The sequence below is a fragment of the Rhinolophus hipposideros genome, assembly GCF_964194185.1.
Source record: "Rhinolophus hipposideros genome assembly, chromosome: 8".
NCBI lineage: Eukaryota > Metazoa > Chordata > Mammalia > Chiroptera > Rhinolophidae > Rhinolophus > Rhinolophus hipposideros.
Window position 1 is genome coordinate 38866066 of NC_138054.1, and position 26848 is coordinate 38892913.

The 26848-nt window shown below is 37.8% G+C and overlaps 1 protein-coding gene and 1 long non-coding RNA gene across 3 annotated transcripts in view; one reads left to right on the plus strand and one right to left on the minus strand.

Moving 5' to 3' along the window:
- The window catches only part of ST6GALNAC5 (ST6 N-acetylgalactosaminide alpha-2,6-sialyltransferase 5), a 148463-nt gene extending 123153 nt beyond the window's left edge, over positions 1-25310 (minus strand). Inside the window, exons 1-2 of one of the 2 annotated variants that reach the window (XM_081057041.1) lie at positions 25061-25310; positions 23980-24237 (exon numbers count right to left, since the gene is read on the minus strand). In XM_081057041.1, coding sequence (XP_080913167.1) covers positions 23980-24237; positions 25061-25075 — 273 coding nt within the window. In that variant the 5' untranslated portion in view covers positions 25076-25310. The remainder of the gene's footprint in view (positions 1-23979; positions 24238-25060) is intronic. The other variant, XM_081057042.1, reaches the window with a different exon arrangement.
- LOC308501163 overlaps positions 24087-26848 on the plus strand; it is a 46376-nt gene continuing 43614 nt past the window's right edge. Inside the window, exon 1 of the long non-coding RNA XR_013993846.1 lies at positions 24087-24205. This is a non-coding gene — a long non-coding RNA (uncharacterized lncRNA). The remainder of the gene's footprint in view (positions 24206-26848) is intronic.

The window sequence follows — 26848 nt, forward strand, 5'->3', positions numbered from 1 at the left end:
CCACCTGCAAAGTATTTAGTAGCATTTTGTTTTATTTATTTGATGACTGAGGTTTTTTAAAACTTGAAATAACATTGACATATAACACTAGGTAAGTTTAAATTAAGTGTACATGTTTACTTGATACATTTATATATTGTAATATGATTACCATTGTAACATTAGCTAACATCTCCATCACATCACATAGTTGTAATTTCTTTTTTGTGGTGACAACATTTTAGATCTCTTAGCATCTTTGAAGTATATAATATGTTATTGTTGAGTATAATCATAATGTGGTATGTTAGATCTCCAGAACTACATCTAACTGCAAGTTTGTGCCCTTTGACCAACATTTGCTCAATTCCCTCACCCTCTGCCCCTGGTAATGACCATTCTGCTCTGTTTCTACAAGTTCAGCTTTTTTAGAGTTCAAATATAAGTGATATCGAACAGTCTTTCTCTGTCTGATTTACTTCATTTAGCCCAATGCCCTCAAGCTTTATCCATTGTTACAAATGGCAAGATTTCCTTCTTTCTCATGGCTGACTAATATTCCATTATATATATTTATATATGTATATGTTGTATACAAAATATATATTGTGTATCTGTTATCTATATGTGTATATACATGTATGTATATATATATATTGTTTTTTATTCATTCATCTGCTGATGGACACTTAGGTTGTGTACATATCTTGGCTGTTGTGAATAATGCAGCAATGAACATAGGAGTGCAGATATCTTTTTTATGTCCTTTCGTCATTTCCTTTGGATATATACCCTGAAGTGGGATTGCTGGAGCATATGGGCGTTCTATTTTTAATATTTTGAGAAATATCTATAATGTTTATCATAGTGGCTGAACCGATTTACCTTCCCACCAACAGAATACAAGGGTTCTCTTTTCTCCAAATCCTTGCTGACACTTGTGATTTCTTGTCTTGTTGATAATGATCATTCTAACAGGTGTGAGGTGATATCTCATTGGGGCTTTGATTTGAATTTCCCTGATGATTAGTGATGTTGAGCATCTTTACATGTACCTATTGGTCATTTGTATGTCCTCTTTGGAAAAATGTCTGTTCAGGTCCTCTTCCCATTTTTAAATTGGATTTTTTGTTGTTGTTGCTATAAGCTGTATGAGTTTTTTGTATATTTTGGATATTAACTTTTTATCAGATATATGGTTTGAAAATATTTCTCCCATTCTACTGGTTTCCTTTCCAGTTTGTTGATTTGTTTTATTGTTGTGCAGATGCTTTTTAGTTTGATACAGTCCCACTTGTTGACTTTTGCTTTTGTTGCTTGTGTTTCTGGTGTCATATCCAAAAAATTGTTGCCAGGACCAACATCAAGAAGATTTTTCTCTATTTTCTTTAAGGAACTTTATGGTTTCAGGTCTTATGTTTAAATCTTTAATAAATTTTGAGTTCATTTTTGCGAGTGGTGTGAACTAGGGGTCCAATTTCATTTTTCTGCCTGTGATTATCCAGTTTTTCCAACACCATTTATTGAAGAGACTATCCTTCCCCTAGCAAGTATTTTGGTCCCTTGTCAAATATTAGTTGACTGTATACTTGTACTCATATGAAGGGGTTTATTTCTGGACTCTATTCTATTTCATTGGTCTATGCATCTATTTTTATACCAGTGCCACATTGTTTTGATTATTATAGCTTGGTAATATAGTTTGAAGTCAGGAACTGTGATGCCTCCAGTCTTGTTTTCTCAGGATTGCATTGGCTGTTCTGGATCTTATGATTCCACATAAATTTTAGGATTTTCCTACTTTTGTGAAAAATACCATTGGAATTTTGATAGGAATTGCACAGAATCTTTAGATAACTTTGGGTTATATGGATATTTGAACAATATTAATTCTTCTGATCCATGAATACTAGATATATTTCCATTTGTGTGTACCTTCTTCAATTTCTTTCATCAAAGCCTTATAGTTTTCATTGTATAGACGTTTCACTTCCTTAAATTTATTCCTAAGTATTTTAATATTTTTGATGCTACTGTGAGGTGACTGTTTATTTTTTTTCAGATATTTCTTTGTTAGTGTACAGAAACACAACAGACTTAATATGTTGATTTTTATGTCCTGCAAGTTAACTGAATCTGTTGATTAAATACAACATTTTAAAGAGTTTGGATTAACTACTGGCACATCACCATTCACTCATGAATCACACTGCTTAGAAATAACATTGTGAAAGGTAAGGGTTTTTTTTTTTTTTCCTTTTCAGTATGGCCTTAATCACTGAACGACAAGTGACAGTCGGGTGTCCACAAAGTCCATAAGAAAGGTGCATTGGGCACAGCTGGATAAAAGTTTCTTTGCCTCAAGTCCCCCCCTGCCTCTTGTGTGCTCCAAACTGCCACGTCTCCGGATATCATTACCTGCACTTGGTTGATTTTGTATAACCCACATGAAATGCCTTAGGATCCCAAACACTGCTGCCACAGGAGTGGTAGGTAGCCAGGTGGGCATTCTGTACTCTCTGCCTGGGACAGTTTGACAGAAGGTCAGTTATTTGGAGACCTCATTCAGTTTGCTCCAAAGTGGATTCAAAGCAAACTTCAAAAAGTTTTATGATGATTCAGTTTTTGTTTTGGCTTCGAGGAAGGTCAAGGGAAAAATCTTTGGGGATACAACAGATTTTAGAAACACGAGTATTACAAAAAATGATAGTTTCCCACATAGAAGCTTTCCATGACAGCATTGTCTTGAACCTATTTCAAAGGTGAGGAAAAAATGTAAAAGCCTACCATCCATGACTGATTGAAAATGTTTACATTGTGTGTCATGGACACATTTTAGGGTTAAAGAAAACCATAATATAACTAGCATCTTCTATTAATGGCTAAAAAGTCCCGAGTGCTTCCTATATACTGGGTATTTATTGCACTAAAGGAGTAACATTTATTATCTTATTATATTACTAACTCCTCCCAATAATCCAATGAGGCAGATACTGTTACTCCTCACATTATATAGAGGGAACTGAGGCTCAAAAACAACTAAGTGACAGACAATGAATGGCAGAGGCAAGTTTGAAATCCAGTCTCTTTTGTCTCCAAAGATGGTGCCCTTAAGCACCATCTGTAATTTTCTTTTTCTGGTGGCTCTGCTTTCCTTTAGCTCATCTCTCCTTGCCTTTACACTATTTTATGTCTCAATGTGCCATTTCAAGATTTCATCTTTATTTGGTATGAGGGATGGAATCCAAGACAGTCCATCCATCTGTCTGTCTGTCCATCCCTCCCGCCCTCCTTTCCTTCTTCTTTCCTTCTCTATTAACAAACTTTTACTAAATACTCGATGCTAAGCTGTTTTTTGAGTGCTAGATCTTCAAAGCTCACACAATCCTTATGGATAAGACCTACATTTTTTCATTGTGTTATTCCCTTTGTTTGCCAATACTACAAGTATAAATTAAAAATGAATACATTAATGATATTTAGAACAAAATCCTGGTCTCTAGTAATCTATGCTTGGGACTACAGCCATGGATCTGGACCTTCTGGCAAATGATACTTATTGGTGAGAATAAAGAAGTATGGTGGGTGAGGAATGTGTTGATTCATGAAGAGCTAGAGCCACCCACTCATTGCATATTTCACCCTCCTCCCTTTCTTTGCACAACTGAACAGATTGAGGTGCAAAAACTTAAAATGAGAGGTTGATTTATGTGTGTTCTGGTTACTATGTGTACGTTATGTTGGTTCATTTGTTTGTTGCTTAAGGGATTCCAGATATAGGCAAGTTGATTTTTTGTTGTCTTTCCTAAATTTCCTCTGTATCAATTGTAAGTGACACTTCTACTTTAAAAAATATGTCATTGTGTGCTATTGCTTAAAGGTCTTCTGTTTTCCCACCTCAGACATACAATGTTTTATTTAAGATTGAGATTAATTTGAGTGAAATATTTAAAACACATTCCGATGTTTCTAGAATTGAAAGAAAAGTTGAAAATGCTTTTTCTCTACAGCCCTAAAGATGAGTAAAAGAAACCACATTTATCTTCACTGCTTACAAGTAATGGTGACTGCCTTCCAGGGTAAATGGAAAATCACTGTGACTAAATAAAACAAAATTCCTAAATATGGCTTTCTCTACTTAAGATTACCTCCTCGTTTGGCTGCTTAATGCAAAAGGCAATCTTTTGCAACAACAGTAAGAAGCAAAGAAGCCCTAAATAACAACAGCAGCAATAAAAGAGGCACAATCTTTTTCTCTGTCCATAGTAGCACTCTCATGGGAGTACTTTAATTCGAGACTGTCATGTCAGAGTTGTGAAATCAAGCTTCCTACAAGTGTGAGCTCTGAGAGACCTGTGAAATTTTACAACTTTTAAACTACTTACTCAACAGGGTACAAAGCAGGACCTATTCTTAGTCTATATAAACCAAACAAAGTCTTAGCTGTACAGGCATCTTCACAGGACCTTTGGAAATAAAAGATCATGGTTCTTTTCCACGACAATTTATAATCATTGTCCAACGTCAGTCTTAAGCACATAAGAATATGTGATTCCTGGTATGGTTAGGGACTACATGTTTAAAATAATTGATGGGATAGACTTGAGAGTCCACAAATAAGTCTTTATATTTGTGGTCAATTTATTTTTGATAGTGGTAACAGGGCAATTGAATGGGGGAAAGAATAATCTTTTCTTGCTGAATAAAGGGTACTAGGACAACTGGATATCCACATTTAAGAGATGAAGTTGGACCTCTATGTTACATTATATACACAATTAATACAAATTGGACCACAAACCTAAATGTAAAAGATAAACTAGAAAACTCTTAGAAAAAAGCATAGGAGCAAATCTTCATGATCTTTGATTAGGCAATGGTTTCTTCAATATGACACCAAAAACACAAATAATGAAAAAAAATAGACAAGTTAGTATCATCAACATAAAAAATTATATCTCATTAATTTAAAGCAAATGAAAAACACAATGAGATACTACTTTGCACCTACTAGCATGGCTATAACAAAAAAAAGAAAGACGATAACAAGTGTTAGCAAAGATGCGGATAAATTTGAACCCTCATAAATCACTGGTGGGACTGCAAAGTGGTACAATCTCTTTGAAAAACCATCTGGCAGTTTCTCAAAAGGTTAAACTTCCGATTATCATACGACCCAGCAATTCTACTCCTAGGTGAAATATACCCAGAAAAGATGAAAATGTGTTCACACAAAAGCTTGTACTCAAATGTTCATTATTTATTATTATTAATATCCCAAAATGGGAAAACCCCAAATGTCAATCAACTGATGAATAAACAAAATGTGATGTATTCAGACAGGGAATATTAGACAATAAAGAAGTTCTGATACATGAATGAAGCTTTAAAAATTATGCTAAGTGAAAGAGGACAGTCACAAAAGGCTAAATATTGAATGATTTCATTTATATGAAATATCCAGAATAGGTAATTCATAGAGATAGAAAATAGATTGTGGTTTCCAGACACTGGAGGAGAGAAGAATGAGAAGGAACTGCTAATGAGTATGGGGTTTCTTTTAAGAGTAATGAAAATGTTCTCAAATTAGATTGCTGTGAAGATGGAACAACTAACTCTGTGAATATGCTAAAAACCAATGAATTATACACTTTAAAAGGGTGAATTATATGTGAATAAAATTTATAAAAATCTAATCAGGTCCAAAAACATTTATTGAACATTTGCTTTATTGTCTACTTTTTCTAGCTCCAAGTTCGAGTTCTGTTGCACCCCCCAGTATACTTAGCTAAAAGTTCAGAAATAAAAACTTTGTCACACAAGAATTTTTTGACAGCCAAATCGAAAGCATCTAAGGAATATCAGCTAGGCAAGGGATCAGAAAGTCCATTCACCAATCTATTCCTACTGAAAAAGTGATCTATATGTGTATTCCAGCCAAGTGAGATAAAGGAAAATTCACACACTAAGAAGAAAGCTGAAGTAAAAACAAAAGGAAATCTTCCCTTATCTGATTGATTGACTGACTGATTGATTTAATTTTTCTACAGCTTCATTCTCCACCCTCACTCTCTTCCCCTTGGCCACAATTAGCTTGTTCTCTGTATCTATGAAGTCTGTTTCTATTTTGTTTTGTTTATTCATTTATTTTGTTCTTTTTTCTTAAATTCCACGTATAAATGAGATCATACCTAATTTGTCTTTCTCTGTCTCACTTATTTCACTTAGTATAATATCCTCTAGATCCATCCGTGTTTTCACAAATAGCAAGATCTCATTCTTTTTTATGGCTGAGTAATATTTCATTTGTGTGTGTGTGTGTGTGTGTGTGTATGTATGTATGTGTGTGTATGTATATATAATACTCATATGAATATATAATACATATATTATATATAATATAATCATAGACATATGATCATAACATATATTATATATATATATATACACATATATGATATGTACATATGTCACATTTTTTTATCCATTCATCTATTTATGGACATCTAGGCTGCTCTCAACTTGGCTATTACTAGCAATGCTGCAATGAATATAGAAGTGCATATATCTTTTCAAATTAGTGTCTTTGTTTTCTTTAGATAAGTATCCAGAAGTGTAATTGCTGGATTCTATTATATGATTTAAATCCAAAGTCAGAAATCAAATTATGGATTGCATTTTCTTGTGGGTTCTTTGGTTTGAGGGTAATGTTGCCCTTAAGTTTCTTCCTCAGTTGTTCCACTTAAAATTTTCATTTCACAATGGAATACTATTCTGTCATAAGAAAAGATGAAATAGTGCCATTTGCGACAACATGGATGGATCATGACATTATTATGCTAAGCGAAATAAATCAAACAGAAAAAGTTGAGAACCATGACTTCACTGATATGTGGGATATAAAATTGAAGGCAACAAAGGAACAAGACAAACAAACAAAAACTCATAGACACAGACAATATTTCAGTGGTTACTAGAGGGTAAGGGGGGAGAGGGTGGGAGAAGAGGGTAAACAGGGTTAAATATAAGGTATTGTAAGGAGAACTGACTCTGGGTGGTGAACACACAATGTGATCTATTTACAAACTTATACACTTGAAACCTAGTAATTTACTAACCATTGTCATCCCAATAAACTTTGATTAAAAAAAATTCATTTCATTCACAGGACTAGATCTTTTATTATTATTTTTAACTTTATGCTTTAGATGAAATCTCTTTCCATGTTTAATAATCATTTAAATTACTGATACTGTTCTATTCCGACATTTGCTAAAAATGGCTATTTTTAAATATGGTTGGGACACTGTGCTAAGAGAATTACTAAATAAAAATATTTTTGTCTTCCACAAATAGAACTCTGCATAATGGAGATCTTTATTGTTAAAAATATACAGATTACTTATATTTTTAAAACTTATATTGGATGACATGAGAATTGGGATTTTTATTTGGAAAGACTTGATATTATTTGTTGTCACCCTTTCTATATGATCCTCCACTTTCTCACTTTTGAATATCTTTTAATTATGCTTATATTCATACATATGGTGTGATATCTATGTAAAAATAATGTATATAGAATAAAGACCTTAAGAAAACATTCCAAAAATTTTACAATGATTGGGCTAAGTCTAGGTTATAAAATTCCTAGAGATTTTTATTTTGTTCTTCTACTTTTCTGTATTTCTAAAATAACCATAAAACCATCTGTATATAAATTTAAAATAATTTTTTAAAGTTTGCTATGGATACAAGCACTTCAGAATAAAATTCCTTCAAAAGCTGGATAAAATGTTTCAAAAATTTTTTCAAGACAATTAACAATAAAATAAAGGAAATACACAATGGTTGAGAAGAAAGCCAAAGAATAAATACAGCATGTTGAGATTTCAACATCCATATCAAGAGTCAGGAGTCACATTGAGCCTGAGCAAGTAAGGGAGACCTTGAAAAGCCAGTGACCCTAAAGGAAAGAATAAACGACAAAAAGAAAATCTACATAGCACAGGAAAAGTATGAAAAAACTTGTCAATTTTGTCCTTTGCTATGGGTAAAGGAGTAAAAAAATCTTGAGAATTCATAAAAATCATGTAGATTTGTGGTTTACAGTCACACAATTGGCATGAATACAGAGGTCAAGCTTATTTTAGAGTGGTAGTTCTTAGATGACACGGCCCCCAGAAGCTTGGCAGAAACAAATGCAAGCTTTCTTTGGAAGAATGCTTTTTTAACAGAGCTCTAAGGATTTCTGCAAACATAGTTCAGATGAACGTGGAGTCATGATAAACACCTATGCAAATACAAGCAATACACATAAATGAATAAGTTGCTTTGAATAAAATCAGAACCCCCCCCCCGCCCCATACTTAGACCTCCAATGTTTTAAGATACTGGAGTTATCAGATACAGAAATGAAATGTATGTAAGGAAGAAGACCCTATAATATTATAAAAGACCAGAACAATTGGGGAAAAATATCTAAAAATGACTTGGGAAAAAATACTTGGTGGATAAGTTAAGTAATGTATTAGACATAGATGAATAGAGAATTAGCAAACTGAAAAATCAGAAGAAACTACCCAGAATGCAGCAGCTAGACAAATAAATAAAACATGACGGAGAGATAGAATAAGGGAGAGACAATATATTTAAAGAGATAATGGTTTAGATTAACTAAAAATAGTGACAATTTGCCTGATGCCAAACAGCTCAGTATCAACGAGAAAGAGAAAACACAGGAATTAAGTCTTCAAAATATCGAGAAAGAAAACAATTGGTGACCTTGAGTTGTATTCTCTTTCAAGAATGTAGACAAAATAAAGATATTTTCAGGTAAACTGAAACTGTGTACACCACCAACAAAACTTCATCAGCAGAACTAAAAAAAATATTTCAGGAAGAATAATAATGGAAATCAAAGTTGTAAGAAGGAATGATGAGCAAAGGAATTGGTAATACGTAGGTAAATCTATATAAACATTGACTATCTGAAACAACAAAATAACGCTAATATCCAATTTGTTGGTCTTTTTAAAAAAAATAACTAAAATATTTCAATAAAGAAGCATTTAAGATTAGTGTTAGTGTTGACTGGAGTTAAGGTATTCTAAGGACCTTGAATTATCTAGAAGGAGGGTAAAGATATTAATTAACTTAAGACTTTGGTAAGTGTATGAATGTTAAAAATTCAAGAATGATATTAAAAGAATAGAAATAAAGAGTATAATTTCCATGCCAGTGTAGGTTAAAAAAATGAAAAAAGGATGACAAAAAAAAAGAAAGAAAGACAAAAAAACAAAAACTTCACAAAACTACACCAATCCAGAGGAAAAAGGAGTGTGTGTGTGTGTGTGGGGGGGGAGCATAGCATAAGAGATAAATACAAAGCCAATGTTCAAATGAGAAAAACAAACAAACATAAAACCCTCCAATATATCAGTAATGTATAGCAAAAATCACAATAAATATAAATGAACTAAACTTAACACTTAAAAGACAGTAATTGGAAGTTCAAATTGAAAATAAATTCCAGTTATATGCTATTCATTTTGACATACACAGTATTACCTATAATGTCAGATGAGAAGGCCCCTGACCTGGGCCTTCTGCCTCAGAGTCACGCCACTCAAAATATGGTTCTTGGACTGTAGCAGCTGCATCACAACGTGCCTGTTAGAAATGCAGATTCTCAGACCCCAACTCAGTCCTAAAGATTCAGGATCTGCATTTTAATAAGATCTTTTGGTGATTCATATGCACATTAATGTTTGAGAAGCACTGATTAAAGGGCACAGCATATCACCAACAATGCACAAATTATGCTGAAGACCATAAGAGTACCTCTGTCATTCTGTCACAACATTAGTCATTATTGTCAATATCCATTCCTGTGTCTAACACCATCTAGTCCCCAGAAAAAGTGCTTCCCCACATTCCTCGCCCTCTATCCTTGAAACAAAAGGCCAATGTGTTCAAATGCCATGAAGATTTGTGGGCTGTGTTACTGTTAAGGTAGAGCTGGTCACTGCTTCAGACTGTGTATGGGGAGAAGTGAGTAGAACAAAAAGAATTTGAGATTGTGATAAATTAGAACATATGAAAAGGAACCTGGGGGCCGAGGGGAGCTGAAAAAATAAATAGAAAATCTTCAAAGAGGTAGTCTGCTTATATTTTTAAAAAACTGGAGATAATTCAAGTGGGTAGACTTCTGTCAAGCATTAGCCACAGTAAAATTTTCAAGCATAATATTACACTTTTTAATTTAGTGACTTAATTATTGACCAAACAATAAAATGACCAAGAATATTATTTTGATCAAATCCGTAACTGTCATAGATCAAAGGAAATCTTTGAAACGTGAAAGTCTTTCCTAAATGAAGACATAATTATTGATTAAAGCAGTTGGGATGTTTGTGGGCCTTCATTTGTACTCTTGTCTCAGACACAGCAAATATTAGAGTCAGCCCTGGATATACATCAGAGGTAAGTACACTGAAAGACTGAAAATTATAGGATGGAAAAAGATATAAAAGGCAAATCCTAAAGAAAATCTTAATGGCTATTTTTATGTTAGCAAAATGGAATCCAAACAGAATTAAAACCATATCACTTTTTTTAAAAAACACAACATGCTTACATTTAGGCTTTAAAAAAATAAAGACTGCCATGCAAACATTTGGCAGAAGTAAATCAAAATTATATCATTACTTACATCAAAGCAGCAGATTATGGGAACATTTTCCCTCTCCTATTTTTCAAAATGTTTAGTTTTAAGCAAAGAAATATAATTAGTGCAGTTAATGGCTTCTTGTCTCCTTTTTTATTTTTCACTTTTATTTTTATTTTTTGCATCAAGTGGGAACAGCTAGGGGTAGGGTGGCATGCACAGACTTGAGGTGAGGGAGCTAAAGACTCAGGTGCTGCCATGGAGATGGAAAAGAAGGGGAAAAGGAGGGTGGTACTTCAAAAAATGAATGAGAATGCCAATCTTTATCACTGTATTATTCCCAATGGCCAGAAAGTGAAAACTATGCAAGAGTCCATCAAAATATGAGTGGACAAACAAAATCCATACAACAGACTATTTCTCAACCAAAAAAGGAACAAACTTCTGATACATTCCAAAACACGGGTAAGCCTTGAAAACATTGTGAAATAAACTGAACATAAAATGAAAACTACTGAATGAATGACTCCACTTACATGAACTATTGAGAATAGGCAAATTCATAGAGACAGAAAGTGTAATAGACATTACCAGGGGCTGGAGGGATTTGGGAGTTATTACTTAGTGGTTATTGAGTCTCTGTTTGGGGTGATGAAAAATTTTGGATATAAATGGTGGTGATGGTTGACAACACTGTGAATATTGTTAATGCACTGAATTGTATACTTAAAATGTCAAATTTTGTTATGCATGTGTCACCACAATAAAAACATTTTAAACAATGGATGGAAGGGATTCAGCGATGCTTCAAGCTGGAGGATAATAAAGAAGAGAGCTCAGGTGGCAAAACAAAGGACCGATTTGATAAAGAGCTTGTTGGCAAAGACCTTGTGTTCTCAGACTCATTCCTTTACTTGGAAGCTGCCACCCGAGATATATAAAATATACCCTCTGCCAGTTGGCCGTCATGGGAGAGGCAGGCCCTGATGTCTCTAATGACAGAATTATTCTACTTGTGGACTGGAAGAATAACGACAGTTTTGAGATTATGCCAAAAATCAAGAAGTAACAGCTAGCACATATTTGAAAAATGTTAAGAAATAAAGAGTAGCTCAGAAACATCATTGAGTAGCAATAGAAAAAGAAAGGTTGAAAAGAATGGTCATAGAATTCAATAAGTTGTAGGTTAAAAGAAGATGAAATGTTTTATAAAACAAGATGAACAAGAAATGCAGAGAATGATGCTAATTAAGAAGGTGACAATTATTTGTGCTATAAAATTTCTTTTTTGGAAAGACAGTTATGTCAAAGTAAACCTGTACTACCGTGTTTCCCTGAAAAAATAAGACCTAACAGGAAAATAAGCCCTAGCATGATTTTTCAGGATGACATCCCCTGACCAGAAGCCCTCATGCGTCTTTTGGAGCAAAACTTAATATAAGACCCAGTCTTATTTTCGGGGAAACACGGTATATATAGACAGGGAATTAAATCACAGAGTGGAAGCCCAGAAAATAAAGGCAGATGTGAGGCATATATGTGGAAAGGGACAGCTCAGTGACTATGAAGATGGAGATCATCTCCAACTGTGTCCTGGAAGCCACCAGCTACGCCCCCAAAGTAGTTATTGATGTGTTGGAAGAAATTTAGAGCAAAGTGACAAGAAGGATTAAGGGACAATTAGGAATGATTTTTAAAAAACTAATAAATTCTGGAACACATTGTGTAGCTGAGCAAACAGCAGGGGAATGAAAGGTAGGGATGGGAGCACACAATTTTAATCGTCACAATTAAAAAGCGCTGGAGGATTGTAAACAGGGAAAGAGGGGCATTTTTAAGCTAGTGGGGGGATGTAGTATGCATCTTCAGGATTAATAAGTGGGGAATTCAGCATAGTTATCAAGACACATTTCCTATTTTTTCCAACTCTAATTGAACTATAGGTCCCTCACTAGTGTTTAACCGTATTGCTCACGCCTTTCTTTGTACCACAGATTACATCTGATTGATAAAACAATATACACGTGGACCCCACAGAGCGAACATATATGAGTAAGAAAACGGGAAGGAAGTACATTGAAATATCACACAGACACACACCTGTTATGTATGAAAAAATCTGTAAGGAAATACATTAAATTATCAGCAGTAATTCTATTTGGGTAGTAGGTTTATGAATAATAATTTATTTATTGTTTTACCTTTCGCCATTTTGAGATCACTACTATGCGTTTACAACTGAATAGGAGTTAAGTTTGTTTTCAGAATGAGCACCCTAGCTCTCTCTGTTCCCTTCTCTTTTTCAACATGGTATAGGGAGGCTAATGCGGAGGAAACTTTTTCCAGATAAAGGGATTCCATGATCTCAAATATCGTCTACAGGCATAGTTTGCATAAAATAATACTGAGTTTTGGCATTCACAGGTTGGCAGAACACCCTGGAAGATACATAAAGTAAGGTCCGGCCCTTTCCCATACTTCAAAGCTGCTGAAGGGTGAGACACCATCAGGCTGCTCCTTGGGCCCATAAAGAATGGTCCTACACTTGTCCCATTTGGGAGACCACCTCAGGGATGATGTAGATGCCTGATCACTGCACTGTACACCTGAAGCTGAACAATAATGAATGCCAACTATAATTTTACATATATGTATATATATATGTATGTATATACTTACAAGAAGCGGAGTACAGCATTAGGAATAGAAACAGTGGAAATGTAATGGCTCTGTGAGACGTCAAAGGGATAATGGATGGGGGAAAGGGGTGCACACAGTGTGAGGGATATAAATGATAAATGTCTAAGTATTACTTTGTCTTGTGCACCTGAAACTAATAAAAAAAAAAAAGAATGGTTCTTTACTTGGCATATCAGGCAGTACGGAGATTCGTAACTACCTGGATCACCTGAGCCCTGAGCCTATCCATCTTCCAGGAGCATTATGGTGCTCATTCTAGGAAAAACAAAAAAACAAAAACCAGCTGCTGTGAGTCTGAGTCAAAAGAACTTATTTTTGACTAAGTGATTCCTTTGCTCCTTGATGTCCTGTTCTGTTGTCAAACAACACCTCAAGTTACATCTAAATGTAATAATGTCAAATAACTGTGACTCCTTTGTTGATACTTCACAGTTCATGATAAGCCACCCTTACTTGGCTTGCTAGAACCCAGTCAGCATTTCATGCATGCATGGCCAGGTAGCTCCTCTGATAACAAGGAAGGAGCTACGGATGTTATATCTTACTCTGGTCCTTATTCTTCATTCAGGGTCCAATTATTTCATCTTTATATTTCACCACTGCAGGCTGATTTAGTTAGGATATCCTGTTCTCTACAACAGCTTTCTCTGACGTTTATTTCTGAGCTTTGGGATTAAAAACCCATCACATTTCAAACTGAGCCAAAAACCACGCAGTCGTTAATAAGAGTAATGGCATAATTCTTCAAGGGATTAGTGACAGCTAGAGCATCAAGGCAAAGCTTCCTCCAGTCTGGCCAGTGCATCAGTGGTGGGGAACATGCAAATTCCTACAGTCCCCTTTCCCTTTCCCATGTTCTGGAATACAAGCAGAATGTTATGACTTCTTGCACTTTGTTCAAAACTTGAAACAAGCAGAATAAAAATGAAATGAACCCGTTTTACGATTTGCAGTACAGAGTGGAAGCAGATATCACTTCTGGTAATTCGAGACAACTTGGAAATCCCTGAGAGCAAAGCAGCCTGGAGGGTGTGACATTGCCAAGTAACCCCAAATATGGGCCTCATTACAGACTCATACGGGCCTGTAATGTTTATGGGCCTCATAAAACCAGAGTTCATTCAGATATATATATATATTTGCTCCCAACCAAATAAACGAATCAGAAATCAGACTGTCTCTTGACAAATTTCACATTACTTTGTGGCCAGTTTCCTTTTGATACAAGAGAAACAGGAACTTTTCTTAGAAGTGAACAAACTTAAGTGATTTAAAAGAATGATAACTGTTCTCTCTGTAACTTTGGGGAATGAAAGGAGAGGAAACCACTCTCCACCCCATACTTCCAACAGAGCTATACCTGGTAAGATTTATTATGCAACAAAGTCTCCCTTAACAAGGTTATTCTAGAATAAAGTCTCCCCCAGTAGAACTGTTACATAATAGTCTCTTCCAACACATTCATTCCACACCCCACTCACTGGCTCTGCTTCAGGTGGCGGGCTTAATTCCTGTCATAACTAGAATCTCCATCAACAGCTTGCTTCAGCCTTAACCGTAACTCCATTATTTTGCTCGTCAGTATGTGGTATTAAGATGCACAGTGAGGTTCAAAATTAGACAAAGTTGGACTGCCATCTGGGATCCTCCTCAAACTCTTTTTACTAACTGAGAGGCAATCTTGAGCCACAAACCTTCTGCTGCTTGCGAGCTGCATCCAGACTATCTGTGCCAACACATTGGCTGGGACACCTTAGGTCACTTATCCTCTAGCCACCAGCATCCCTTCTCAATCAACAGTCTGCCAACTGGTCCCTCTTCCTATAACAAGGGGCTGCTCTGACCTGCCACACAGAAGCCACCACGATCCACTGAAATACACATCTGATGGAGTCCCTCCTCTAATTTACCCTTTAAAGACTTCCCCAAAGCTTCCAGGATAAAACCAAAGCTCCGTAGCATGTAAATATTCCTATCTAATCCTGCATTGTAATTTTATGTGTTTTATCTGCCTATTTCATAGATGTAAGTTTTGTAAATCGGGGATCACGCTCTATTCATTGTTGCCTCCAAGCTCTGAATACAACGGCAAATACATGGCAGACACAGAATATTACTTGTCAAATGAGGGAATGAATGAATCTGGTTTAAGCTCCTTTTCTACAGGTTAACTCAGGTCGAGAAGCAGCATAACTGGCAAAAACTCATCAGTACAAATCTTGAGCATGGTCCCCTGACTCCCATGACACTACACTCGCCTCAAATATGGGGATTCCTATATCTCAACACCTGGTCCACTACTCTGGAGAGGTTGGCAAATGCTACTCTGTATTTAAAGGGGAACCGGAAATTAAAGATGCGTATGTCACATACGTGAAGTTCTTCTGTTCTTACTTATCATTTGTGTCGTTGCTATGATTAGAAAGTCTATTAGCCAGACTTGTTCAATTCTCTTCCTATTATATATAATTACAACAGGACTCTGCCCACCCAACATTCAACAAAGATTTATTGAGTTTTGACATGTATAAGATATAGTTTTAAGTTCTGGAGGTACCAGGGTGTGTAAGTTATGTTCCGGGCCTCAGGAAAGTACAGTGCAGTCTGGGAGACAAGCATGTGGACAAATAATCACAATATTGTGTGATTAGAGGCATGTGTAAGACACAGAGAATATTTTAGCCCTTATAAAGGTATAGTAACTGTAACATGTATTTTCTCCAGTGTGATTTTCCTGTGGGTAGGGACTAGGTCTTGCCTCTCATTTTCTCCTTTGTGTCTAAGACATACTGTATTACAGTAGGTACTCAGTCAACATGTGATTGACTGATACACGGCTAGCATGTGGGATCTATGCTGCATAGGGGTTGCATCTGGGAAAACTTTAGAAAGGAGATGCTTGAGCTGGATCTTAATGAATGATTAGTTCTCTAGCTAGTAGATAAAAGGAGAAAGGGCATTCCTTAATGGAAGTAAGTGTGGAAGAGCAAGGTATGTCCCCAGGGTGTGTGGAGCCTATGCGGAAGGGAGCTATGAGAGGTAAGGTTGGAGAAGCAGGCCAGACAGACGCTGTGGGACTTTGGGAGCCTTCCTATGGAGTCTGAACTTGATCCTCTAGGCAATGGGAAGCCATTGGAGGCCTGGAAGGAACATGAGCAGATCTGTAAATTACAAACGCAAAAATGGAGTTCAGTCAGCAGAGAGGTCCCATATGTGCAATTAATTTCCAGAATATGCTTCCTTGTAAAAAAGTGTTTTAACTCTGCATTTCAGTCTGTCAGAGAGGACCGTCAGAGCCTGAGAGGTTCCCAGGATCACTACGCAGACCTTCTTAGCCATTAAAAAAATATGGAATAAAGTTTCCTTTTCATACTGAGCGACAACTGTCAAGGTTACTTCCCTACCATAGGTAAAATGGTTTTCTTATTTGCCGAAAGTAATCCTATCTGACAAAATAGTACATCGCAGAATTCAGGAGTCAATCGTTACTTGCAGAATGGCAGTTCTTCCAATCCTGGGTTAACGAAGTCTCCTTATGATGTTTTCTTTCCCACTGTGGAGAATTCAGCTAAATGAGTGGTCTGGTCATGACATTTTCTACAAATAATTAAACATGACAGTCTTCTTTTGGCTTGGTTTACTTTTTAAAGGCAAAATTCATTCCGATTTGCAAATTGTTCCATTCACATGGGTACCAGACATTTCATGCAGCCTTTAGAATATCCATTGCTAAGTCAGTGACTGGTGGAAGTGCTTCTTAACTATCCAGAGGCATATTCTCATATTCATTTTAGAATAATAAGGTGTTTAAATATTTATTTTTTCCCAATAAGTGGGTAGTCCTAGGCTTTTCATTTTAATAAATTCTGTCCAAATAATGTTGAGTCACTTCTTAGAAGACACTGGCACTGAATTTCCCTTATGGTAATGATGTTCACATCCGAGACCCACATTTTAACCCCAGCTCTGCCGCTAACCCATCACTTTGGGCAAATCACACGACCACTCGTGAATTCTTTTTGATATTTTTTTGTTTTCCTTTTAGCTTTAAAATTCTGAGTATGTTTTAAGAAATCTGATAAGTATAAGAACGTAGAAATGAAACAGTTACAGAACTACAAATTGTGGCAGGAGAAATAGTTCTTTAGGATATGTAGCTATTCCTTTTCAGGAACTTCAAATGGTCAGAAACTCTTGGTGCAGGCCTACTTTAGAAGAAATTTAAGATCTTTATATAGGTATACTCATTTATTCAACAAGACTTTATTGAAGATCCATTATATTAAACGCTGACACTACAATGACAAAAAAGAAAAAAAAATATCCCCAGCCTCCAAGAGCTGATTGTCAAGCGGGGAAAGCAGACAATTTTAGACAAGAAATAACAATAAACCAGAGTAAGTATTATCATGGGATCCTCACTATGAAGACAAAAATATACAGCTCAGATCTAACCTGGGCTACAAGTCAGAAAAGGTTTCCCTGTGGACATGTTGTCTAAACTGAGAAAATAGATGCCTGTGATTTTTTATTTGGGAAACCATATTGAACAGAGCAAGCAATAAAAATATTTATTTGTCCCAGGCCCCGACAGAGTTTAAGACTAAAAGAGCATGTGGAGAATAATCTGAGTACATCTCATAAATGTCCCCACCCCCAAGTTTTATCAATCATTTGATCATAAATTTACTGACTCCCATGCTGATTCTTCTCTTGAATCAGGTTCACAAGGTATGAGTAATGACAATATTATTATTTAAGATATAATCATTCCTTTGCTTTTGAAAGAGCCTTCCCAACTAACTATTCAAAGAGTATATAAGAGGTGTATAGGAGGTTTTCAGAATGATTTGTTGATTAATAATGGGTTTTAATTTTTCAGTCTTTTCTCATCTTTAATCTCCCTTTATTCCAGTGTTCACAGGACAGGCATTATGTTGTGCTGCCACGAGACCCTAGAGGTTATAAAAAGTCCCCTCGGAAACAGGTGTCATTGTTCCAAGAGAGATCTGATTGCAAATATTCTGTTTCATAACCAACACAATTATATTCAAATTCATCACACCACAAGTATGAGATTTGGTTTGGAAAATAGAGTCACCATATGTTACAAACACAATTGAACAGGATAAGAGGGTTATAGCTCCCTTCAAGAGCCCAGGAGAGCCTATCGAATGCCAAAGAAAAATCATAAAGAGGTTGAAAAATTTGATTTAACATCAATCCACTTTGAAGTTGCAAAGTTGCTTTGATATTCAAGTTGTTTACAAATTATTCATAGGATGCCATATACTGTATAATATATATACAAACACATATGCATTAAAAAGGGCTAATAAGTAACAGAATTTTACTCTGAAAGTTTTATAACTTCTAATAATAGTGTTGAACTCATTTTATAGTTGAGAAAGATCACAGAAATTGCCTCCTTTTTAGTGTCAGTGCCTTGATTTATTGTTTCCTGGTTTCATATTATTATTCAGAACTGGCTTTATTATTTAACCTTTCTTCCTTCTTTGTTTTCTCTTTTCAATTAGATCAAAGTTTCTTTGAAGGTAGGGCCTGTGTTCTTCATCCCAAATACCTAATTTTGCAACTATTAGGCCTTTAATGAATATTTATTAAGGGCTATGATTAGTTCAAAAACCCAGAAACAAGTTAGTTACAGGACTACACATTGCGATGATTAAAAATGTTTCAAATAATGATTTTCAAAATTTAATGTGCACAAGAATCATAAAGAAGCATGTTGAAATGTAAATTCCCAAACTTCATTCCCTAAGATTTTTATGTTTTAAATAATTTCTTCCTCTTCCTTCCCCATTATTATTATTGTTATTAAATCAAATTTAGAAAAGATGATATTTACCAGGGTCTTGGGACTGCACTAATGTTTCTTATAGAGAAAGGACTTGACATAAAGTGAGGTAGCTCTATCCTTCTTGGCACCCTCCTCCCCAACCCCACTCCCTACTTTCTTTTTTCCTTCAATAAATTCCTACTGTATGCCCACTAAGTGCCAAATACTGATCTAGGGCCTGGAGTTAAACTGTGCAATAAGATGTACAAATGCTTTGCTATCACAGTGCTTAGATTCTACTGGGAGGGAGAGCAGACAATAGAGAAGTAAACTTTAAGACTATTTCAGATAATCAAGTATTATAGGGAAAACAAAACAGGCTGATATAGTAGAGAATAACTTTTGAGGAGGGGGACGCAAAAATGTGACATCTAACCTAAGGATTCAATGACCAGAAGAAACAAATCATGCGAATGATGTTGGGCAAGAGCTTCTCAGGGAGAAAGAACAGCAAGTGCAAAGGTCCTGAGGCAGAATGAGTATTCAAGGATCAGCAAGAAGGTCAGAATGCCTGGAACTTGAAAGCAAGCCAGGTCAGACTCATCCAGCTGGTATGGTCTGGGCTTTGGCATGAAGGTATCTTGGGATTCTTCCTGTGGGAAGCTGGATGAATATTCCTGGCTCTCACAGAATTAAAAAAGGTTATGTATTTTAATAAATGTTATAGGAACACATTGTTGCAACTTCTCACCCATGAAAAATAGTTCATTTCATGATTCCTTTTGGTTGATGCTTTGTGATAAGGTTTCATCATCACTGGCAGATTTAAAATACCTGAGTACTGACAATTAGCTCACTTTGAATTTATTTGAGATCCAAATTATTTATAATTTATTGGATGACTCAAATGACATAAATAAGGTCTAATAAATGACATAAACTTGTATTTGAAAATTTACATGCCTTTCTAAAGGAAGAATACTTATGACATAATTTCAAAGTAAGTTACATGGCATGTGCTTTTTTTCCCCTGGTTTTCAACTGTTTTCAACTCTTGCATTGATTTGTCTTATCACTCCAACTGGACATCTACCAATTAATAATAATAGTACTATTACCTCTAAGGAGTTTTGTTTTGCCTGAATAACTGAAGGCTTAAAGAAGGAAAGTAGCAAGGACAGCATGTTACAGGTATGTGTAAAATCCATTTCTGGGGGCTACCACTGAAGCGAGGAGATAGGAGCTCAGCTTTAGACCCCATTGATCACTGCTCCTTCATAAGCCATCTCAGTAAAGGGCAGTGTAGGTGACAAGTGGGCCTTCTGTGATAAGAGATCCTGTCCACTGGAAATGAAAATCGACTCAGTTTCATTTTACAGAGTCCACCAGATGGCAAATGACTTTATCTACTCAGACCAGATCCAGACTGGAGCTAGAATGGTGTTCCATGCACCCCTTCCAGTCTGCTGGGAGACTTGGAGCTTTCCTGTGAGGGTTGCTTGATAGAGTGTATGTATGTGCTTCCGTTTGGTTATATATTATGTTGCAGTTTTAAATGCAGATGGTTCCCAAAGCCTTGGAAATTGGCTTCTTTGCTTGTGTCTGGCCGACTGGATTAGAAATCAACGGCTTGCAAAAACAGGAACCAGGAAAGTCATGTCAAACTACAGTATAGTAGCTATAATGATAGACGTGTAACAAGATGGAAATGAACACATTTATAGGAAAAGTTCTGGGGGGAAGAGGTTGGGAATGAAGAGAAAGAATCTAAAATGAAATGCCTTCATTATCACATAAAACTCCAAGTAGCCTTCACTTCGTCCTACTGGAATTACAATTCCAGCTCACATTGTCTATGAGAGAGGAAGTAGGCAATATGACCATGGAAAGTGATATTTTAAGCTTCAACACATATTGCTCATCACTGACTTGACTTGAAGCATGTCTTTCAACAAAGGCACATAGTGATTTAATCTCAACAGTAATTTAGTCTGCAGCCATATGAGACAAGACTATCATTGCAGACAGGCTGTAATTTGTGAAATTCAGGTGCTGGGGTTTAGAATCACCTATTGAATTTAATCTTGGAGTCAAAAATGTTAATCCTATCACATAACTGAACAGAAACACTACATATTTATCTGACTGGGACCTCTGACCACGGAGATGAGAACATTTTCCTATAATGCTCTCTAGATTCTGTAAATCAACGGCAAATCAAAGTCTACTGGAATTCTGATTCAATATGCAGCAGCATATGGCTCGTGGTCATCATATTCAGCATATCCTATAATTTTTCTAAGGCCTGATGTGAGAGTGAAAAAAACAAACAAACAAAAAAAGCAATCAGAGAATCATTTGGCAACATAACAAGAATAGAAAAGCTTTCATTTTTTACCCTTCCGGATGTTAATTGAAAAAAAAAAATCCTAGCACTATTCTAACAAATTTCTGCCTAAACAAGACTATAGGAAGATCCCAAATTTACCTGATTAAACAGCACCTTTTGAAGAGGACACAAACATTTTGCACATGCACTTTCAGACAGACATCAGAAATGGAACTCTGCCTAATTTCTAGGCAGCTAAATAGTAACAGTAAAGGGGTCAGTGATTGCATTTTGAACAGAAGTTTACATTTAGTTCAATGGGACAACTGGGATCATGCCCAGAGAGGAGGAGTAAATGTTAGGATTTGTATTTGTTCCTTTGCTTGCAATGGTGTAAACCCCATTAAACCCTTTGGGTATGGAATTTTGTGAGCTATTGGTTTTCCATGAAAGAATTTCATTAGTATTAATTATCTGTAAAAATTTTCCTGGTCACATTTATAATTATCTGATAACAATTCCAAGGACATTTACACATACTTATCATTCATACAACACTTCACTTCATGTACAACCCTTTTACTACAGATTATCTCACTTTCTCATATACACTTTCAACATTCCTGCCAAAAAAGAGCTGTTCTTAATTTCAATGAAATAAGGCTCTGATACACTGAAAATGGAATCCTGCATATTTCTGTGAATAAACAGTTTTGAAAACAAACATGAGGGCATCATATTTTGCCTTAGGCTATCAATATTCTTAGCTGGTGTCTGTCCAGCAAAAAAGCACAAGCAGGAAAGTAGTACTAGGAATATCTTCCCAAAGGCCCATGGAGCTTTCAGCAAATTTACCTTTTGACGCCCCTATTAATCAAAGATTCACAAGGGCTAGGTAGCCGTTTCCCCTAAACAACAGCCATGAAAATCCATTGAGTTCAATTTACCCGTCATACACTAGTTACACATAAACACCACATCCATCCAGAGGCCGCTGCCTAAACTTTCCTAGAACTCCAGCTCTTATCAGTTGCTCACACATGCAGATAGAAAGTATGTAATCAATCAACAACTTAGAAAAGTAAAGTAGTAATTGTACAACTGATGGTCCTTTTCTACTTTTGACTTTTAGTCTACCACCAGTCCCTTTCCCTGAAATCAATTTCCTAATGAAATCTCTCCCTCCTTTCTGCTTCTCTTAATTCTTCCCTGTGCATGGTGACCTTTTCAAAGAAACTTCCCTTGATACTTCCAGGACAGTGATCTTTCTCATCTCTACCTAACAGTACTGTTTATGTCTTGCATTTTCTATACATTTATACCTATCTGTCTGTTCATCTATCTGTTGGTCTATCTATCTCTCCATTAATTTACATTTCATGATATATTTTCCCCCACACAGGTATTCCAAGATCCCTAAAGGCTGTGTTCTGCCTGAAATTCTTTTGTACCCTCCAAAACCCTTAGCATTACGCATTGTACAAATTGAATGGAAATATTTTGATTGCCTCTTTTAAAAAAAGTTTGACTTGTTCATTCAGGGTAAGAGCAATCTTTTCCCACAAAAAGGAGCACTTGCTAAATATTACTTTGGTTCACAATCATAAAATCTAGTAATAAGAAAAGCAGAATAGTTTGGTGGTTTTAAGAAATCCTCTGACTTTATAGAGCAGACGGAGTTGAACTGCGTTTTAACAAAAATATATTAGCAGCTTCAAATAATGGGGAATACATTTAAACTGTATTAAAATATCTTTTCAGAACAAGGAAACTTGATTAGGATTCTCTCCCAGCGGCTCCACACACTGAAACCAGATTCATTATTCCAGGGAAAGGAAGCTCAATTTTTAAAAATTCATCTTATTAATTACTAGCCAAGCCATGCAGAGGCTTCCCGGAAGACAGAGAGAAAACAGGCTCTCAGCGATAAGTTTCAAGCCAATGGAAGATGAGTTTGTGCCTCAAGCTTTCCTCGCCTGCTTGGGCACCGCTCCCCAGGGCTGTGGCAATTCTACCCAGAGAAATCCGAAGCAGAGATCAAAGGGTAATATTTAAGCCTGAGCAGCGGCCGCGGACTGGCTGCTTACTCAGCCCCCGGTCCGCGGTCCGAGGAACGCTCGGGCTAGTATTGGCGCCATGCCGAGTCTCGTCCCACAAGGGCGCGACTTTGTGGCCAAACCCAAGGCTTCAGGAACCCAGCGCCCACCCGCAGCTGCAATTTTAGGGATCAGAGGGTTTTAGTACCAGGGCCCGTTCCTGTTAGGGAATTAAGCTTTGGGGTCCACTTATCCCATCTCCATTCCCAGAAAAAACTTTGCATCCTTTTCCAAATAGGAATTCCTACCAAGTAGGAACGCTCCCACCCCCACAGCACGTCCACTCCCCCTTCCAGCCTCCGAATGGCACCTACTCACGGTGCCTCACAGTCCCGGGAAGGGGACAGGTTCAGCTGTGCGGGATCCCCAGGCTGGGTAGCGTGCGGGTTGGCGAGCCAGCTGTCACCTTGTGGTCCGCCACGCCAAGATATCCGTCCAGCGGCCGCGGTCCTGCGGGGGCCCCGGGGCGCGACGCGGAGCTGCTCTCCGCAGATGGCTGCGCGCTGCCGGTCGCCTGCTGCTGGTGCTGGTGCTGGTGCTGGTGCTGCGGCTGCGGCTGCTGCTGCTGCGGGGGACGCTCCTTCTGGCTGCCGAGGCTGCTGTACAAGAGCAACAAGCTGGTGCACATGGTGGTGAGCGCTAAACACACTGCCAGACCATGGCGCTGCGGGCGGGCGGGAGAGAGCAGAGGAACAGCCGCTGAGAGCCGAACCCGGAGCAGCACGCCCGGCGGGGACACAGGCGAGACCGTCCGACAGGCGGTGGGGGGGGTGCGGGGGGGGGGGTCCTGCGGCCAGCGGTCCGGGTCCAAGACCCACCGCGCGTAGCCTGGGCGAAGGCGGCACCGTCCCCGCGCGTGCGGCAGGCGAGGCTCCCGGCGCGTAGCCGCTCTCGGCCGACGCCACCTCCCAGATCTTTCGGCAGAGGGCAGGTGGTGCACGGCGCCCGGCTACCGGAGGGCGAGCGCTCGGGAGGCGAGAAGAGGGGGCTCTCACTTTGAGCAGGGGGCCCTCTCCTCAACTCGGGGCTGGAATCTCTAGCCCTTGCACTCTGTCTTTTGGGACCCGTGGGGCTTTCCCTCCACGATCCTTACAAGTTTGAAACCCAACAAGGAAACCAAGAAAGTCTGCATAGGTTCCCTCCTCCTCGCCCTCTTAGTTTTTGCCAGGCGGTTGCTTTGAGGCACCCACTCTCCCCTCGGCAATGCTCCCACCCCGTCCCCCGCTTCCACAGCCTTCTGCGGTCTCCTCGGACCTCCTGCTAGAGATCCAAGCGGCAACCCGAATTCCCGTCCCGGCCCCGGGATTCCCAGCCAGGCAGAACCGGGAAATAGGGAGGGGACGCGGAGCAGGTGGAAAGTTATCCCTTTGTAACCGGCGACCGCGCGGCGCAGGGTTAGGCGCCCCGGGAGCTCTCCCGAGCGCCCCAGGGACGCTGCGCCCGGGGGTTCTCGCCTCTGCCCAGAGGAGTTACAACAAATGACTCACCATCAGGGTCTTCATTTTGGGCACCTCTTTTGTGCGGAATCCTTAGGCACACGCGTACGAAGCCACTTTTTCTTGGAGGGTTTCCATGGTGGGTGATGGGGCGCGGGAGGCGCTGATATTAGCCTGGCGGCCACTCGCAGCTGAGTGGGCAAGGGGGCCGCGGGACCCAGCAAGCGCCGCTGTTGCAGAGATTAGAGACAGAATTAAAACTGAACCGGACCCTCTTAGTCTCTCAGCAATCTACACAAGTGCCGCCTGCCGCCGCCTGCTGGGTCCTAAAGACCTCTGTGTCCCTCTTTCCCGCCCCCAAATCATATTCTTTTCAGCCTAGTGGAATTTCTGGGGCGAGAGTTAATCTTGCCAGTATACTCACCTCTTAAATAAGCCGAGGGCTTATTTATCTTTTATGAAGTTACAAATAATAAGAGACAGAGAGAGAGAGAGAGAGAGAGAGAGAGAGAGAGAGAGAGAGAGAAGAACCCAACTGGATGCTGAACAGGATACCCATTTGAAAATTCGAAAACTAAAATTTCTCTTTTATGATTTTGGTAAAAACAAGTCAACGGCCTAAATGTCAATAGTCATGTTTATAGCTTTTGCATTTATGTTCATAGCATGGAAAAATCTGTCACAAAATAAAATTTCTGAAAAATGTTTGTTATTTAGTTTTCCAATTGTAAGCTTTCTAATATTCTCTTCCCTCTTAACTTTTAAAATCCAGTTATTCTCATGTAATCGTATATCATAATTTTCACCTACGTTATTTAATTCAGTGTTTGTTTTAGATATTACAGTTTATATTGTGATCAGAACTTTGAGGTTCTTAGTCTTCATCTAAATGATTTTTAAAGTATAAAAATGTCCAGCATATCATATCCACATGATTAACTGTACCTGTAGATTCTTCCTAATATTAATGAAAAATTTCTGGCTCCTAGAGATAAACCTGCTTACTACTTATTTTATAAGACTCTTAAGGCCTTTGATGCTCTCCTTATGTTGGTCTATTGCACTGACAGTACACAATTTGATTAAAAATTTAAAAAGTTATTTATGTTGGGAAATTCACACTGACAGCCTGTTTAAAACAGGCTGCCCCCATTCTTCCACCCCCCACCCCCGCGTGGAATTACAGATGGCATTTGTTAAATGTCTAATTTAGCTAAAAACATATTTCTTGTAAAATTGCTCAGTGAGAATAGTTGTCTTAATATATTAAGTGACACCTCACCTGTAGCAGTGTAATGTTAAAGATTACATTAAGATGGAAATGATCAGCAGGCCAACTGAACCATAGGCATAATAAAAGCTTTCTCAAGGCCAAAAAAGGCATTACAATCCTTTTTTAATCTTCACTAATCCATTGCTGGGCTGATGATACAACAGGAACTATTTTTAACTTAGGAGGCATCCTTCCATGGTTAATATTAAGAAAGTTAAAATGATTGGTGCAACAGTGACTATCAATGCAATGTGTTTGGGGAAATGCAAGAAACTCACCGGATTTAGCCTTCCAAGGAAAAACAAAAAATTCCAAACACTGTCCAACATTGCCAGCCTGGAAGCTGTTTATTCAATTTGTGCTTTAGGCTTAAAGAGTACCAGTTGTTAGTTCAGGTAGGAAAAGCAGCAGCCAGAGGAGACTCTTATCAGGTCTTGGCAATTCTTTATTGTATGGTTGTACTTGACACTCAAATTAGTGAAACAAAGGACCGACTTGATGAATCATTGCAAGCAGATTATCTGTGTTTCTCCAGGGCTCCTTGTGAGATGCTGCTAGACTCAGCT